At 42.8% G+C, this 17,723-nt stretch overlaps 1 protein-coding gene across 1 annotated transcript in view; it reads left to right on the forward strand.

The window, feature by feature from the left end:
* Positions 1 to 17,723, forward strand: part of gcn1 (GCN1 activator of EIF2AK4) — a 44,327-nt gene that overhangs the window by 21,017 nt on the left and 5,587 nt on the right. Inside the window, exons 38-54 of the mRNA XM_080766240.1 lie at positions 3,034 to 3,102; positions 3,181 to 3,319; positions 4,578 to 4,774; positions 5,146 to 5,288; positions 5,981 to 6,098; positions 6,438 to 6,653; positions 7,214 to 7,378; positions 8,034 to 8,195; positions 8,767 to 8,859; positions 11,315 to 11,458; positions 12,911 to 13,180; positions 13,454 to 13,567; positions 13,848 to 14,078; positions 14,257 to 14,450; positions 14,780 to 14,894; positions 15,363 to 15,459; positions 16,742 to 16,890. Coding sequence (XP_080622366.1) covers positions 3,034 to 3,102; positions 3,181 to 3,319; positions 4,578 to 4,774; positions 5,146 to 5,288; positions 5,981 to 6,098; positions 6,438 to 6,653; positions 7,214 to 7,378; positions 8,034 to 8,195; positions 8,767 to 8,859; positions 11,315 to 11,458; positions 12,911 to 13,180; positions 13,454 to 13,567; positions 13,848 to 14,078; positions 14,257 to 14,450; positions 14,780 to 14,894; positions 15,363 to 15,459; positions 16,742 to 16,890 — 2,616 coding nt within the window. The remainder of the gene's footprint in view (positions 1 to 3,033; positions 3,103 to 3,180; positions 3,320 to 4,577; positions 4,775 to 5,145; positions 5,289 to 5,980; positions 6,099 to 6,437; positions 6,654 to 7,213; positions 7,379 to 8,033; positions 8,196 to 8,766; positions 8,860 to 11,314; positions 11,459 to 12,910; positions 13,181 to 13,453; positions 13,568 to 13,847; positions 14,079 to 14,256; positions 14,451 to 14,779; positions 14,895 to 15,362; positions 15,460 to 16,741; positions 16,891 to 17,723) is intronic.

Here is a 17,723-nt window from a genome sequence, read left to right on the forward strand (position 1 = left end):
AGAAATACAGGGAATTAAATAAGACCACATGGGGATCTAGAAACAGACTACAGGTTGAGGGTTAAAATGGGTCTTAATGCTTCAAACTCAAGTAGAATTATTAATGTTTTGTACAAGTGTCCATGACAAAGAAAATATATGATGTGGAGAAAATAAAGACTATTATTATCATTATTTTTGAAGGTTAGAACAGTCCATTTGCTCAGTACAGTAATTCGGGGGCATATTTAGAATGTGTGCAGGCTTGAGTATGTTGAATCTAGTTTGCAATTAATGAGGATTTAGTTGACACAATGAAATAAAATGGCGATAGTATCCAGTGTGGGGCAGACGGCCTGTCACAGCCAGATTTGGGAGAACAGCAGCTTTGTTGTTGCGAGGAAAGCGGTAAAATTAGACTTTCGTGGTTGTTATCTGTATTATGTGGAAACAACAGGATCCATCCTAAAGAATTCTGAGGCAACATAGCAGCGTTCTGATTTTTATTATCTTGTTTTGACAATGTGTGTATGTGTGTGTGATTCCTTGGTTCGCGTGACGTGACGAAAACACAGGGATATGATGATAAAAAGCAGTGTTGGAGCGTATTTGTGTGTACCGGGCATGTAGACGCTGAAGGAACGCTGCGTCGCTGCCCAAGTGACGTCACTCATGCGACTCCTCCATGTCTCTCGCTGTCACTCAACTGACTACTGGATAATCACAGCACAGATTTAAATTGACCATATGTTATGGGAGAACAGATCTTTAATTTAAGCTGTAGGTCATTCCACGTGGTTGTGGCACTAAAACAAAAGGCTGTTTTCCCCAACTCTGTGTTTACATTGAGTAATGGTTGAGACGAAGCAGTGAAAGGTCCTAAAAGATACATAACGTCAGTCTTACCCAATACCCAATCTTTCTGTTTTATGAACACAAGGCTGCTGTATTTTATACCTCATACTAAGCATTTAAAGTATGAGGTATAAAGTACAGCAGCCTTGTGTTCATAAAACAGAAAGATTGGGTATTGGGTAAGACTGACGTTATGTATCTTTCAGGACCTTTCACTGCTTCGTCTCAATGGCTCTGGTCTCAGCTACCGCGGTGGATATTTTGACATTCCGTTTTCTTTTTCTTTTTTATGTTGCCACTACTGTTGGAGCAGCCATAAACTACACAGGTTCATCACGATGTTCTGGGCATATTTATAATGTTAGTGTTAGTAAAAATGAGGTAAAAGAGTAACGTTTGAGGCAGACTAAATATCAGTCACTCTGCCGTTCACTATAGTAGAGGTGTGCCTGGTGAGGGTTTAAACCCCGCAGCTATGTCGGCTCCGCCTACAGGAAATACGTAGGCTGCGACCATGAAACTGCTACGGAATCGGTCTATAGAAACGCTTGTCACATTGTTTACAGTGGAAAGGTTTTATTCCTGTGTGGATTCGTTGGTGTTCCTTCAGGTGATCTAACCTTTTGAAACTCTTGTCACACAGTTTACAGTGGAAAGGTCTTTTTACAGTGTGGACATGCTGGTGTATATTCAAGTCACCTAAAGTGAGGCTCTTATCGCACTGTTTACAGATGTCAGTTTGCTTTCCTGTGCAAGTCAGCTGTTTCCTTAGTTGCTCTCCAAGCTGAGTTGAAGTCTTTCGGGACGTCACTCCTTCCAGGAGAGGTTTGTCAAAGCTGCTTCTAGACATGGTCTGTGGACACTGGACAGTATGTATGACTATGGGAGTGGAAGATTTGTCCTCTATCTCACTGCTCTCTCTGACTTTATCGTTCTCGTGTTCATGGTATGAAGTGGGAAGTGCAAAGGCATCTTTCACCTTATATCGGTTGACCAGAGCTCTGCTCTGATGTCACGCACAACACAAACTGTTACCATGCACGCTGTTCACGTTCCAACACAGAATAAACCATTTCATAAAGGAAAAGGAGAGATGGATCCGTCTGTGTTCCCTTAATTAAGTATTAAGAAATTAATAATCTAATAAAAGTGAAAGGTTTGCATGCAAGATTCAAGGCTTACCAAAGGTAGAGGCAGGTGCAAGAGGCCAATACTACAGTCAAGAATAAACGGAAAAGTCTCCCACACTGACAAAAAAATGACCCAAACATAAAAACAACCCCATAGTCTTTAGCCATAGCAACAGCACTGCACATCCACATCTGAATGTCCTCATCAGTTGGATAAAAAATGCCCTTAGAACTTAAGCTGTTATCTTGCACTCCATCCCCATGGCGAAACAATGACTTAATCGCATTCATACCAGTAAGACACCCTGAGGGCAAGAAGCGACCTCGCCCTGCTGGGGCAGATCGGCTTGTGCACGTATCCGCCTGAGTGGCGGCAGACTGCTGGGAGAGCCCTGGCGCTTTGACATGGGATCAACTTTGACCAAAGAAATGCACCATGAAAAATACTACTGTCTTGAAGGTAGACTCCTGAAGAGGTATGCATCCTGGTGTCATGTGCTGTGAAGAGTTTTGGAGATCTATCATTCTGGAGATTAATCATTCTGTTGAGCTGGTCGAGTCATCATTGTGACGTCAGAACAGGCCAGCTCCATATATGGAGATCTAGGGGTTTGATGAGGTCAGATCAACATATGGAATGAATTCTGTACTGGCCATATATGGAGTGTGTCTTGAGTGTACAGGGTTTGATGAGGTCAGATCAACAATGGAATTAATTCTGTACTGGCCATATATGGAGTGTCTTGAGTGTACAGGGTTTGATGAGGTCAGATTAACACATGGAATGAATTCTGTAATGGCCATATATGGAGTGTGTTACTGACTGGTGGGAGATGCAGGTTTTCATAGTAAACTGCGACCTACGGTCTATATCAAATAAATATATAAAGTAGTCAACTCAAAATACATGTTCACGTTTATTTCACGTGCTGCGTGGGAAAGATATGGTGTGGCTCCATCTATAAAAATGAGATTGTAAGCAGAATCCCTTTGTGTTATATTTAAAAATGAGATTGTAAGCAGAATCCCTTTGTGTTATATTTAAGTGTGTGGTTACATTTACTTACAGGATTTGTCTCCATACCTGCCCAGCGTCATTCCTGGACTGAAGACCTCTTTGCTGGACCCAGTACCAGAGGTACGTAAGGTAGTACACGCAATTGAAAATGCCCTGTAAATGTGGAACCAATGCTAAGTTATGTTTATTACTCTCCAGGTGCGTACTGTCTCGGCTAAGGCGCTAGGGGCCATGGTGAAGGGGATGGGAGAGACAGCCTTTGATGACCTGCTGCCTTGGCTCATGGAAACCTTGGCCTCAGAGCAGAGCTCTGTAGACCGATCTGGAGCTGCCCAAGGTGAACACTCACTTATAGCAAACCATGCACCCCAAGCGCCTATCCCGACCCTAACTAACCGTGCGTCACCAGGCTTTCCACCTCGGAGGAACTGGTCTGGAGCGGATGGTGATTTACATCTACGTTGTAGTCTTGTTTTGTAGTCATCAGGCAGGAAACCACAAGGCGGAATTAAAAAGTACCCATTCATAGTACTGATTCCGCCTTGTGGTTTCCTGCCAGATGACTACAAATCATTGACTACAACATGACAAAAGTTACCATCCGCTCCCGACCGGATCATAAACCAGAAATGTAATACTGCCCAGGCTAGAGGAGGATTATGGAATGTGTCAACTTCAGCCCTGTTCTTTATGACAGTGGTTTTCAACCTTTTTTCATATCGAGGTCCATTATTTATTCAGCAATTGAGCCACAGACCACTGGCACCATTATGAGATTTTTTCTCTCAATCCCAAAACCTACAATATTTTGTTATTGTTTGATTTTGTCCACAATTCCATGCTGTATGGATGTTGGTTAACCTGACGCTGCCAGATCCAAGAAGCTTGCTACACATGTTTGTTTCACAGCTTATTGGGATCTGGGATCGCGGAAGCAAATTCGATGACGGGGCTGTTCCTTTTTATCAAGATACATGGTAGATGATTGGATGGGACCGTCTGTCTATCACCGTGTGGGCGTGCAAACACAATCATATTGACGTGTCTGTATAGCTTCACATCCGGCTTCGCACATATCCCGCCCTTAGCTCACGCTGATTGGTTCGGTACGGAGCGGTTCGGCGTTAGCTCAACTCCCTGCGAGATTCCAGATGGATGTGGTGTTGGGGAACATGGTTACCCAATACCGCCCCCAGCTGGCAAAGTCAGGTTAGATGTTGGTACCATTAGGAGAGATAACAGGCAAACGACAACGTTGATCAAGATAACAATTCTTCTACATTCTCTAATTGCTAATTGTGTAGACTTCTTGTAAATGTAGTAATGCAGATGTTTAACATTAATTTAACTCCTGAGAGCGTAAAATTAAACCATTTTACACTCGAGAGTTACATTTCTACAGTATAAGGCCAGAGTCCATTTGGTTACCAACTCCATCTAGCTGGGGACCACCTGGAACCCCCTCAAGGACCACTGGTGGTCCCTGGACCACTGGTTGAGAACCACTGCTATATGAGGATACAGTGCGTACATTTGTGAGCGCAGTTTCACACATATAAAGTAAGATTGAGCACTACCTTCCTCCGTCTCCACAGGTCTGGCTGAGGTGATGGCTGGCCTGGGAGTGGAGAAGTTGGATAAGCTGATGCCAGATGTGGTGCAGACAGCCAGCAAGGTGGACATCGCGTCTCATGTCAGAGATGGTTATATCATGATGTTCATCTACCTGCCCCTAACCTTTGGAGACAGGTTCACCCCCTACGTTGGACCCATCATCCCATGCATTCTCAAGGTAAGGACACAGGACAGTTAATTTAGCACATTCAGATCATATTCTATTCAAGATCAAGAGTGACTTAAAATGAATGCAACCGTAGAATAATTCCTTTCATTTTGTAAACGTTGTTGAAAATAGTTATTATTTGACTACATACATTCTACAACAACTACAGCTGTCTCCTGGATGTTTATACATTTATATAACAAGGTGACCTACTTTGAATGCATGTCGTTTGATGAACTTGTGCAGAAATTTCTTACCTCATGTCATGCAGAGAGTGAATCGAAGAACCCCTATCCTTGATGGTGCTCATGCCCTGCACTAACCATCAGGCCATATACAGGATCGCACTAACTTGTGTGTCCTCTGTTCCTATGCACCAGGCTCTGGCCGATGAGAACGAGTATGTGAGGGACACGGCCCTGCGCGCCGGCCAACGCATCATCAGCATGTATGCTGAGACAGCCATCGCCCTGCTGCTGCCCGAGCTGGAGCAGGGCCTGTTTGATGATCTGTGGAGAATCAGGTCAGACATAACTATGCTAGCTCATACACAATTAATGACCGTTATGTAACTGTAATATTTATAGGATCAATAGTTGCTATTCATATGGCAGTTCGCTGAGCAATAGTGTAGGAATTGCTTACAAATTAACATTGGTTTATATTATGGTTTATTATGGTTCTTATTCTTTTGTATTTTGGAATGGAAAAAAAATCTCAATTCACTAATGTTGCATATAAACAAAACGGTGCACATGCTCAAGGAATTTGTGATTGAAAAATCAATCAATGTAATTTCCTAAAACCGTTCCTGGAAGGGGGACAATGACTCTTTTCATTGAAATAACTTCTATGTAAACCAAGATGTATTAGACCCCGCTCTCAATAGCCACTCAATAAAAAGGTTAACTCACATTGCCATTTTACGTGCAACCCATCACTTTTTTAAGTGATATTGTGTTGAGATATCGCACCAGAGGATTCAGAGCGCGGTGCAACGGGAACAAAACATTTCTGTCTACTACTACTCTTTCCCAGAACAACAGTAGGGATTGGCAGAGGGGAAGGGGAATTGGTCAATGGTCAACAATAACTAATATTGGGGTGAAAAATAAATACATTCATAATATTATGCTGGCCATATCCCTTTCCTTGGGATGGTTGATAACTGACTTATTTTATTAACTGAGCCTCCATGTCACTTTTGGGACACAGGTTCAGCTCTGTACAGCTGCTGGGTGATCTGTTGTTCCATATCTCTGGAGTGACAGGAAAAATGACAACTGAGACCGCCTCTGAGGATGACAACTTTGGCACTGCTCAATCCAACAAGGTGTGCATTCTGCTGTAATGTTTTAATTCATAAAGTTTATACGACGACATTATATAATTTTTTTAATAATTAACTTGTTTGTTTATGTAGGAGCTGGGCCTGCCGTTTAAAATAGTGATACAAATGATTATAACATCATATTGATGGATTAATAGGTCGATAAAACTACCGAATCCAACCTCCGGCTTATCTCACATGTCTGTCCTCTTTCCGCCCCTTGGTTTCCTCTCTCTCTATGCTAACCTATCTGAAATACAGCATGAAAAATGCCAACACATAAATAGATAAATCATATTATCATTTCTGTAAAGAGATGTTGTCATTAATGACCCCCCACAGGCCATCATTGGTGCTCTTGGTCCCGAGCGGCGTAACCGTGTCCTGTCAGGGCTGTACATGGGACGCTCAGACACACAGCTGGTTGTGAGGCAGGCTTCACTCCACGTGTGGAAGATCGTGGTGACCAACACCCCACGGACCCTCCGAGAGATCCTCCCCACCCTCTTCACCCTGCTGCTGGGTTTCCTGGCCTCCACCTGCCCGGACAAGAGAACGGTACAGTACTATTGCCACTGACATCTTGGACTTTTAGATGAAGTGTTTTTTCATGGTTTTATTTATTTGCAGGAAAAGGAGGGGAGGGCGGGTTTCAGCAGGAAACCTTGCAGTTTGTGCTGAAGCATGTTGGGTTACAAAAATGTGCCAAGGGTGGTGCTAGAGAAAAGGCCATGGGTCACCCAGAGATCAGTAGAGTTCATCTCGGGAGAATGTGGCAAATGTTATGGCCATCAAGCCTGTAGTTTTCGAGATACTGTTGTTGTGGATGAAAGTAGTGAAGGTGTAGACCAACACAGCCATCCAGAGAGCCCAGGCGCTAGTGGGGATAAAAGTGTAATAAAATGAATCGGCATTATTGATATTATTACAGCGTGACGCTGTGTCTCTCTGCGTAGACACTCAGCTAATCTCACAAACTGATGGGCACCAAACTTTGAATGCACACTGCCAGTAGGTCAGAGAAGACGTACCTCAACAATGTCCACATTGGAGCCACACCGGTCCCATGTGGATCTTGAGATCCACCTGATTCAATTTTTTCTTCTTCGTCGTTTCAGATTGCTGCACGGACACTGGGTGACCTGGTGCGGAAACTGGGAGAAAAGATTCTCCCAGAGATCATTCCCATTCTGGAGGAGGGGCTCCGCTCCGACAAGAGTGACGAGAGACAGGGGGTCTGCATTGGCCTCAGTGAGATCATGAAGTCTACTAGCAGGGATGCGGTCAGTCTCTTGTCTTTTATTTCTCACAAACTCACAACGTGTCTGTAGATCAGCTATTTTCTGCGTTGACATTTAGAGGGAAAATGGGGGTGAACCAAGAAAAAGCTGTTCGAGATTCTGGTCAACAAACTATGGTATATAGGGGTTAAGGGTATAATTAAGTGGATATTGACAATATTAATATCCAATATTGCAGGATTTGTATAATGGAGGATAGGCTTGCTTGTTATACACTTCTGGAATATAGATATTCCACGGTAAACAAAATATCTAATCTTCTAGACTGAAAGTAATTTCTGCTTCAGATAATCATGAAGGTCAGGTTATTTTTTCCTTTAAACCTTCAGATAAAATGGCATCATGGCTAAGAATGGGCTGAAGATTAATGGCTCAAGAACAGTGTTAATTTTGTTGACTAAGACTAAATGACTAAGGTTTTTGATATTTAGTCGACTAGACTTAAGACTAAAGAATTTCAGATGACTAAATAGGACTAAAACTAAATCAGAATTTGCTGTCAAAATTAACACTGCTTTTGAGAATTTGGAATAGAATAGAATGGAATTTTCACCGCAAGTGCCATTTGCGAAATATATAAATCTTGAGCTTGCTATGGAAGAGTATTAGCCTAACTTGTTGTGTTTTTGATGTCCAGGTGCTGGTGTTCTCAGAGTCCCTGCTCCCCACCGTGAGGAAGGCACTGTGCGACCCCCTGGAGGAGGTACGGGAGGCTGCAGCCAAAACCTTCGAGCAGCTCCACGCTACCATCGGCCACCAGGCTCTGGACGACATCCTGCCCGCCCTGCTCCGGCAGCTGGTGAGTTGGAACAGATGGCAAACTGCACTTTAGAATGAGTTTGAAGCCACATGGGGCCCATTGAAAAGGATAGACCTAATTGACCCAATTTTCCCAGTAAAGTTTATAAAGATCATGAATGATCAAGATCAACCAATTAGTCTTAAAGCTGTTAACCGGAACTTATTTTTAATTAATAAAACTGTATTTTGACCAAGTAACAAATAAACCTGAAGCTCATAAGCCGATATCTCTCCTGGATAAGCAGGGACCTGGGTTCGAAAACCTGTTGCCATATTTTATTTATTACGATAAGCCTTCTGTTTCAAACTCTTATGTTGTATTTAATTATTTCTTCTAGCAGTTGAGTTTATTACAATAGAAGAAAATGTCAAACCCAAACTTTTGGGTTGTTGTGAGCTGCTTATCACTGAATTGAATTGTGTGTTAGTCAAACAGTAGAATTCAGAGACCCATGAATTTCTGATTAACTTATTTGGTGCTTACTACAGTACAACATAACACATGAAATGTGTGAAATTATGTACAGTATTATACACAATGATTTAATAAATGACATTTTTATTGAAAGGATGACGAGAAGACGGCTGAGTTTGCCTTGGATGGACTGAAACAAGTGATGGCAGTGAAGAGTCGGTCTGTGCTGCCTTACTTGGTTCCAAAGGTAAGCCATACTACCTTGTACACTGTACAGTATAATTAAGTATAAAGGCTTAATTGGTTTAAAAAAACAAAAACTTACTATTCTGTCTACCGAGCTTCCAAATTGAACACTTACCACCACTCAAATTACAATAAATTAAGCAGGTAGTCTTATCAGGATCCTATATTAATTCATGTAATGACGATTTATTCGGTACATTTGTAAGAAATAAGGACCTTTTGGATTTTGTTTTAACATAATTGTGGAGGATTTCACGGAAGTCACATCTTTATGTCAACACAATTTGCACGTGTCTGTTTTAAGATTTATACTCTGTTAGCTGGGCAGGAGAGGTGTACTTAGACAACTTGACCACGCAACAGCTAATCAAAGTGGCTGAGTGTTCTTGTAGGTTAACAGGACTACAGCCATATGCAGTCTACAGGGTCTGCATATGGACATGGAAACAGGAGGGGGAACATTTTTAATAGAGCACCGACGTCCTGACATCACTGTCAGTAGAGGGCGCCAGTCCACAGGTTCTTGTACTTTTTATTTGATCAACATAGGGGGATTTTAGATCTCTTCATATAAGAACGGAGTTGAAAAATAAATATCATCCCGGCCTTTTCACTCATGGATATGAAGCATCGACTGAAGGTGGAAATATACAAATATACCCAAAGAGTGACACAATAAGCGTTAAACAACCCAGAGACTACATTTCCGGGTAGTATTTCTTTTTTTATTGATATTTAATGTTTCGTGGTTAGTACGAGTCGAGTCACTTACGTCAACGAGGAATCTCAGGAACGCAATTTGTTGACAGCTGGCCGTGACGTATATTAGCAGCGACATTGCTAGTAGTTTCAAGGCTTTTGCGGCCAAAGTAATTATTTTTTTTCCAGAAACTGGCTGTATCAAATATGAATGGACATCATTAACGACGCACAGCCACCCCCCTGACAGAAAGGCCGGGATGATCGGTTTATCTTTCAAACACAGTTCTTATATGAAGCGGCCTAAAATCGCCATATGGTGTTTTCAATGCAAATAAAAAAATACATTAACCTGTGTGTACTGGCGCCCTCTACTGAAAGTGACGTCAGACGTCAGACTTCGGTGCTCTATAGCAGTGTTTCCCAACCTTTTTTCTGCCAGGGCACACTTTTCATAGCCAAAAAATCCCAGGGCACACCTAGATATACGGGGGGTATTATGTGTGTGTATGTATGTGTGTGTATACATACACACACACCACCACACAGCTGCTACAATGTATTTGAAACCAGAACAACATACCGTATTTGTTCTCATATACGCAAGATGGCAAGTTTTATATATTTAACAAAAAATATTTTTAATATTTATATAATTTATTTCCTGACCTACCAATGCGAATACAATTGCTAATTGCTTTCATCACGTCACGCATGATCAACAAAGTTTGAGTACATACAGTGCACATTGCACACACAGAAAGTCACTTTCTGACTTTGTCTGTGTTGTGTGTGTGTGCCCGTGTCGATCGCAATCTGGACACGCTGAATCACACATTCGGGCAAGAAATACTTCTCCCTAAAGTTCCCATAAAGTTCACTTGAAAGTTACGTTTGAGAAACGTATAATTATACATTTACGGTATGACAACAGCGAACGTTATTATGAAACATGAAGGACCTGGCACCTGGCTACTCTGCTTCTCTCTTGTGTCGTCTCACTCGCCTGCCGTTACTTCGACATGCAGTGGACTGAGTGGAGTTGAGCTGTATGTAGCTCCGCCCTGGCGATTTGTAAGCCCATCATCGCTTTTGCAACACAGTGTGGGCTTGTAGGTCAGCTTAAAAAACCCAGCAAAAAGCAGGCTGGAACGCGCAGAGGTATTGCAGTGTTTTTTGAGTGGTGCAACCACTCCGAGGAACAGCAGTGTCCGTGTCCGCCTATGTGTTAATGAGCACGAGTATGACTATTAGTACCAGTAGGGGCGCTGTTTTCCAGAAACAGAGAGAGAGAGATAGTGCTGTACTGTTGCCTGCTAATGAGAGAGAGAGAGAGAGGGAGGGGGGAGGGGAGTTGCACCACTCAGTTCACACGGGTGTGATTATTTTATACAGTACGTGCCAGGATAGTAGGTGATGTCCCCATGTAAACAAAGCCATACATTAGCATTTATATGGCCGAGGGTCGTTAGCCTGGTGGGTAAGGGCAACAACAACCGCAGGCAGCCCAGTATATATTGCTATCGGGGGAGGGTCGGCCGCCGGGGTTACTTTTCTTCCTGGAATTAAAAACGTCTGGGTTTCCGAGGCTACTTTTGTTCAAATCAAACGGCACACCTGGCCATTTCAAACGACACACAGGTTGGGAATCACTGCTCTATAGTATTATGTGCATTTTAGCTGTAAAAAACAAAACTGTGTTAGTGACCCTTTGTGACTAACAAGTAACGTGACCGTTCTCTCTCCTCTGCCATCAGCTGACTGCTCCTCCGGTCAACACGCGCGTGCTGGCCTTTCTGTCTGCCGTGGCTGGAGACGCCTTGACACGCCACCTTGGGGTCATTCTGCCCGCTCTACTCTCATCTCTCAAAGGCAAACTAGACACTGAGGAAGGAGCACAGGTAACTGGCATTATCCAGCTATATGTTAAAGGAGAATTCCATAATAGAAGGCTTTCTTACCTTTATTTGTAGTTGTTACCTCCCCACCAAAGAGGTCCAGGTGTTATTTTGTGACACCAGTTGAGGGCTTATATTAGGGGAAATAGCCAATAATGCACTTTTGAACAAAATAACACCTGGACCTCTTTGTTGGGGACGTATCAACTACAAATAAAAGTAAGAAAGCCTTCTAGCATGGAATTCTCCTTTAAGTTCTGCAATAGTCCTACAGAGTCCTCAGTGTTAAAAGAACTCTTGAGAGTGTACAACTTGACCTAAATGACCCTTATGTGTCTATTCGGGTCCATTTGTACACACTCAGTTAGAAATATTTTACTGTGTGCGACAAATATTTTACTACTGTTGGATATCGTTTCTTAGATCCAATTCCAAAGATATTTTTTCTTTTTCCATGAAGAATTGACCCTTTATTAATTGAATACATTGCAGGACCTTTTAATTTTTCCCCCTTTTTTTATAGTACATTTTTACCCCTCATGTTGACATTGTTAGTTACATTTAGAATGCAATTCTACCTACTGTAGAAGTAATTCTAGAGATGTGTTCAATAAGCTAGTTACAAATGACGATTTGATGGTACACTATATCACAGACATACGGGAAGATCAGATTGTTTTTCCTTCGAGGATATTAAGGGGAGTTTAACTAATTTACTATCAGAACTAAGATGTCACAAAAATCTCCAGTAGACTCTGCACCCTACTGTGGATTTAGAGATGTTCCTGGTGAAGTGTGCTCACGGAGCTCTGGAGCACAATTAACGAGGGAGGAGATATTTACAAACCAGTTTGCTGTGTCTCTTTTTCATAGATCTGCATCTCTGTTCTCCGTTAAACTGTTGCTCTATATTAGTAGTTAACGTATGGATATTATATGGATTGTAATATTAAAGATTACAGTGCATAATGGAGCATGATGCTCTGATATTGTCACAGCACAAGCACAGACACAGATCTTTAAAAGGGAGCCGTTGTCACTAAATCAATTGTTTTAATGTTTCACCTTTGCCATCTGAGTAAAGCCCATAATATTCCCAAATACAAGACGTTACGTTTGCCTTTGACGTTAAAGCCAGTCGTCCATGCTGGCATTGATTTCACTGCAAGCTCTGTGTTGTGAAGTAACTCCCCTATAAAACACACCGGAGGCTTATTTACTCCAATAATGCTCTTCTATTTCATTCTCAACGTATCGACTCCAAGTTAAGTCTCAAATAAATTTGTCTTTGAACTCCATCTCAAAACAAATGCAATCCCTTGCACATAAATTGTGAATGGTAAATCATTACCGTATAATATGACCACCCCTCCTCTTAACACTGTCCCCTGGCGATCTGACGGTGTGTCATTGCTCAAGCCTCAAGTTCACCGGTCTCTTTCCACTGTTCTTCAGGAGCTGTGCAATTGCCAAACTGTGATCCTCTCCGTGGAGGACGAGGTGGGCCAACGCATCATCATAGATTACCTGTTAGAGGCCACGCGAGGCTCCGACCCCGGCCTCAGGCAGGCTGCCGTCACCATGCTCAACGCCTACTTCGCCCGCACCCGTCTGGACTACAGCATCCACTTACGCACGCTGCTGTCAGGCCTCATCCACCTGCTCAATGACCCCAACACGGAGGTCCTGGTACAGAGTTGGGACACCATCAACTCTATCACCAAGGTGAGCTCATACTAATATTGGCGTTACTTCCACTACCAATTGTGTGAGTAGTGTGTGTACACACTGTGTGTACTAATATCTTTATCGGAAGCAACAAAGTCTACATTATAATTGTGTGCCCAGAAGCACTTGAAATAGTACATACAGATGGAAAATGGTAGAAGGATGTCAGATCCACACTATCCTTTAGTGTTTTGTATAATATAGCGAGTATGCTTTTATGTCTGTATCAGATTGCAGTTATATTCTGTCTTGTATCTTTGTACCATGTAGAAACTGGATGCTAGCAGCCAACTGGCTCTGATCGATGACCTGCATAAAGACATCAGATCAGTCACTGCAGATGTTAAAGGCCAACACCTGCCTGGCTTCTGTCTGCCCAAGAAGGTAAGAAAGCCAAACCATTGCATAATGTGTCATGTTAAACACATGATGTAGGGCACAAAGAGCATCGCAATCGGTTGCTTTGAATTTTGTTTTTGTATGTATTTTCTTGAAAGTGAAAAGTGAACGTGCACAATGCCTTAAAATGCTAAATTATTCCATTTCCAACGCGACGTGTTGTGAGCTTGTACATTGGCTATTTTCGCTATCCGTCAAATTATTATATAGGGCTTAAATGGTTAAGTTGGCCAATTTCCTCCTGTTTATCCTCGTCACTGCACAGGGTGTGACCTGCATTCTGCCCGTCCTGAGAGAAGGTGTATTGACGGGTAGTCCCGAGCAGAAGGAGGAGGCTGCTAAAGCACTGGGTGCAATCATCAAACTGACCTCCCCTGAGGCCCTGCGGCCATCGGTGGTCCACATCACTGGACCGCTCATTCGTATCCTAGGAGACCGCTTTGCTTCGACAGTGAAGACTGCACTGTTGGAGACACTCACCCTGCTGCTGGCTAAGGTCTGTGTCTTATCACTCAATGCTTAAAAGTATTCACTTCGGGTCATTCTAGTCAGGTCATGCCTCTAGGACAAGAGAAATGAGGGGACAAGAGACCCCAGGTTCTATGAAGTACTGACAAAATTAGATCTGATAGGTTTAGGTGGGAGCTATGTTTTTACTCTGCTCTTTCCTCTAGGTGGGCATTGCCTTGAAGCCTTTCCTACCCCAGCTCCAGACCACCTTCCTGAAGGCCCTGCAGGACACAAGTCGTGCCGTGAGGCTCAGGGCAGCTGAGGCCCTAGGTCAGCTGGTGTCCATCCACACCAAGGTGGACCCACTTTTCACAGAGCAGCTGTCTGCTATCCGTAACGCAGAGGATTCAGGAGTCAGGTATACAGACTTTGGTATATACAGAAGACTGTTTAATTCCAGAGAGGTTAATGGGAGGTCAGGAAGGACAAAGTGGCATTTATTATAATGTGGTTCTCCTGTTGTAATTATATTATCATTTTTTCTTCTTTGTATAGTTTTGTATTCCTCTTAACATCTCTATAGCTATAGAAAACGACATGCTTTTTGATTGATTGATTAATTATTTTATTAGACCATATCAAATGCAAAAAAACAGTACATGGTACAGTCGGAAAGCACATTTATCCAAAAGGATAGCACCGAAAAAAGACCTTGCGGTCTTGCTCTGCTCTGCAACCCTCTTCTAGGGAGACCATGCTCCAAGCCTTAAGATTCGTCATCCAGGGAGCTGGGTCAAAGGTGGACCCAACCATCCGCAAGAACATCACCACTACTTTACTCGGCATGCTGGGACATGATGAGGTATGACATAACGAGTATAGATGCCTTGCAGCATCACAAAGAGCTTTGTTAGCTTGTTCCACTAAGCTTATCCCCACTTTCATTACTGAAAATAGACATATACAGTAGTTACTTTTTAGCAATGTATTTAAACAAAAATAACTAAATTAAAAATAAGTGAGCTAAAAGCTATTAATGGTGTCTCATACAGAGAGACACACTATGATATTTTACAGGCTGTTGAATTGTGGTATAGATTTTTAGATGACAATTGAAACCCAGTCTAGGTAGATAGGATGTGGTTTTGGGCTTCCCCTTCACTCAGTCACACGTGTGTGTGTGTGTGTGTGTGTGTGTGTGTGTGTGTGTGTGTGTGTGTGTGTGTGTGTGTGTGTGTGTGTGTGTGTGTGTGTGTGTGTGTGTGTGTGTGTGTGTGTGTGTGTGTGTGTGTGTGTGTGTGTGTGTGTGTGTGTGTGTGTGTGTGTGTAGGATGCAACTCGTATGTCCTCGGCTGGCTGTGTTGGTGAGCTGTGTGCCTTCCTGTCAGAAGAGGAGCTTAAGAGTGTGTTACTTCAGCACATACTTGGTTAGTATTCACAGTTCACACTTTGTAAGGTGTCTCACCAAAGTCTCGCTCTCTTTGTCTTCAACCTCAGGTTTATTCTTACATCATATTCACATCTTACAGGTGTTGCAGGTGCAAAAGATTGGGTGAAAGATTTGCAGTTGCAAAATGTATATTGTAAGATAATAGGTAATATAGAAAGAAACAAAGGAGACGTTCTGTTAAACGTATAACAATATTAACACCCCGAAAACCCAGGGTTATCTAATCCATTAAATCATAGCGCCCGGCGATTTATATCCCGGATGTGGCTATAGCAGCTAGATGTAGCCAAAACACTCTAGAGGCGATCGGCAACAACGGGAGCTATGATTAAATCTACCGCGACTAGCGACGGGACCGCAGTGGGCCGTCTGCGAACGCGAGTCGGCTAAACGGGGGGGGGGGGGGGGGCATTTCTTATGACGTCCCACTGTTGCGCAACAGGCGCTCCCAGGCTGTGGAGCGATGCGATCGGTTTGGATATCAATAACCTCCGTCTTTTTGATCAATCTTCGTCCTGGGAGCTGGGCGTTACTAATTGAAAGAACGTGAACTTCGTCCTGGGCGATCGGGGTGTTAATCTTAAAAGCCAAATTAAGCCTGCTTAACAATGACGAGGAGGGCCATGGGCAGGTAATGAATGATTTCCTGTCCTGGTGCAGTGATGCCTTCCTTGAACTTATCTCAAAAACGAAAGATCAACTTTAGACGTACCCCCTGTTCTACCCTGAACAGTGTCATCCAAGGCCAGCCAGTAGAAATCGTACCCAAGTATCTTGGCACGATCATCGATAATAAATTGAAATTTGACGCAAACACTGACATGCTGTGCTAGAAGGGCCAGCAACGCCTTTACTGCCTAAGAAAAGTTTAATGTGGACAAAAGCCTGATGGAAACTGTTTCATAGTGCCTATATGCATTCCGTTATTTCATTCTCCTGTCTGTTGGTACGGTAACCTCGTTATCAAAGATAGAATTCCCTTGGGAGAATTATGAAAACTGCTTCCAAAAGCCCTGTCCATCCACTCAGTTCGGAGTATAGGCTGATGCCATCTGGCCTTCACTTGTATGTCCCTAGGACAACACAAAACGGGTACAAATTCTCCTTTGTCCCTGCCTCGATCCGAGCAGTTAATGCTGACGAAATAGATTATAATAATGGGAATTAACACTTAAATATTTGAATAATTTTACTGTTCTATATAAAAGTGTGGAAAACGAGCAAATTGTAATGCATTAATCCCCTCCCCTTTTTACTAGCTGACATTTCGGGTGTGGACTGGATGGTGCGACATGGTCGAAGCATGGCCCTTGCCATCGCTGTCAAATCTGCTCCTGAGCAGCTGTGTATGGAGGATTACAGTGATACTGTGAACGACGCCATCCTGGCCAGTGCTACTGCTGACAGAGTAAGGAAATTAAAGGGTTACATTCTAAAACTTATTGTCCTCTTTAAGTAGAAAGAAAGCAAATTATGAATTATCTAAACTGTAAAATTGGAACCACCAAGGATTTTAAATACTTACTAATACTTACTTAATACAATCACTTAATTAGTAAATATAAATTTGTAACATGGTGGACATCTCATGTCATGTGGGACGTCTGGGATGTCCACAGAACACACCAGGCACGCAAGCATAAGTGCACTGCTTCACTTACATTTTTTATGACATGCAGTGTTTGTAATCTGTCAATGTTACTTTCCCTTGTCTATGACACATTGTGTTGATACAGGCTTTGGGATGTGAATGCTGATAATGACATATTTTCACATCAGCTACTTGATGTGGGAGAAAATGTGCTCTGAAATTGCTGCTGGTTAGAATAGTAATGTGCAGACGGGCATCTGGTGGCTTCTGGGCGCAATACTGTATAGTTTGCCACTGCCCTCTCTTGTCAGTAGGTGCAGTTCCATTAAGCCTTTGCGACAAAAAAAGCGTATGTTCATTAAGTCGAAAAAAGAAAAGCAAATTGTCGGTGTTGCCATTAAACTGATAAAAATGCGCATATGAAATAAGTTCATGAAATATGCAGTAGGTGGCACTGTTTTCCCAGTAAAGTGAGGCTCATGTAAAGTATTCCTGAACACCATTGATTTGATGCGCTTTGTGCATGCTCTCAGTTTAACGGACGGGACCCCATGTACTGCGCTGTAATCTGATCCCTGGTCAGCGGCTGACCGACCGTCAGCCAGTCTACAGCAGCTCGCCAATGGGCATGTGCTGCTTTCAGAGTATTG

This window comes from Protomyctophum bolini (genome assembly GCF_963924005.1).
Source record: "Protomyctophum bolini genome assembly, chromosome: 6".
Lineage (NCBI taxonomy): Eukaryota > Metazoa > Chordata > Actinopteri > Myctophiformes > Myctophidae > Protomyctophum > Protomyctophum bolini.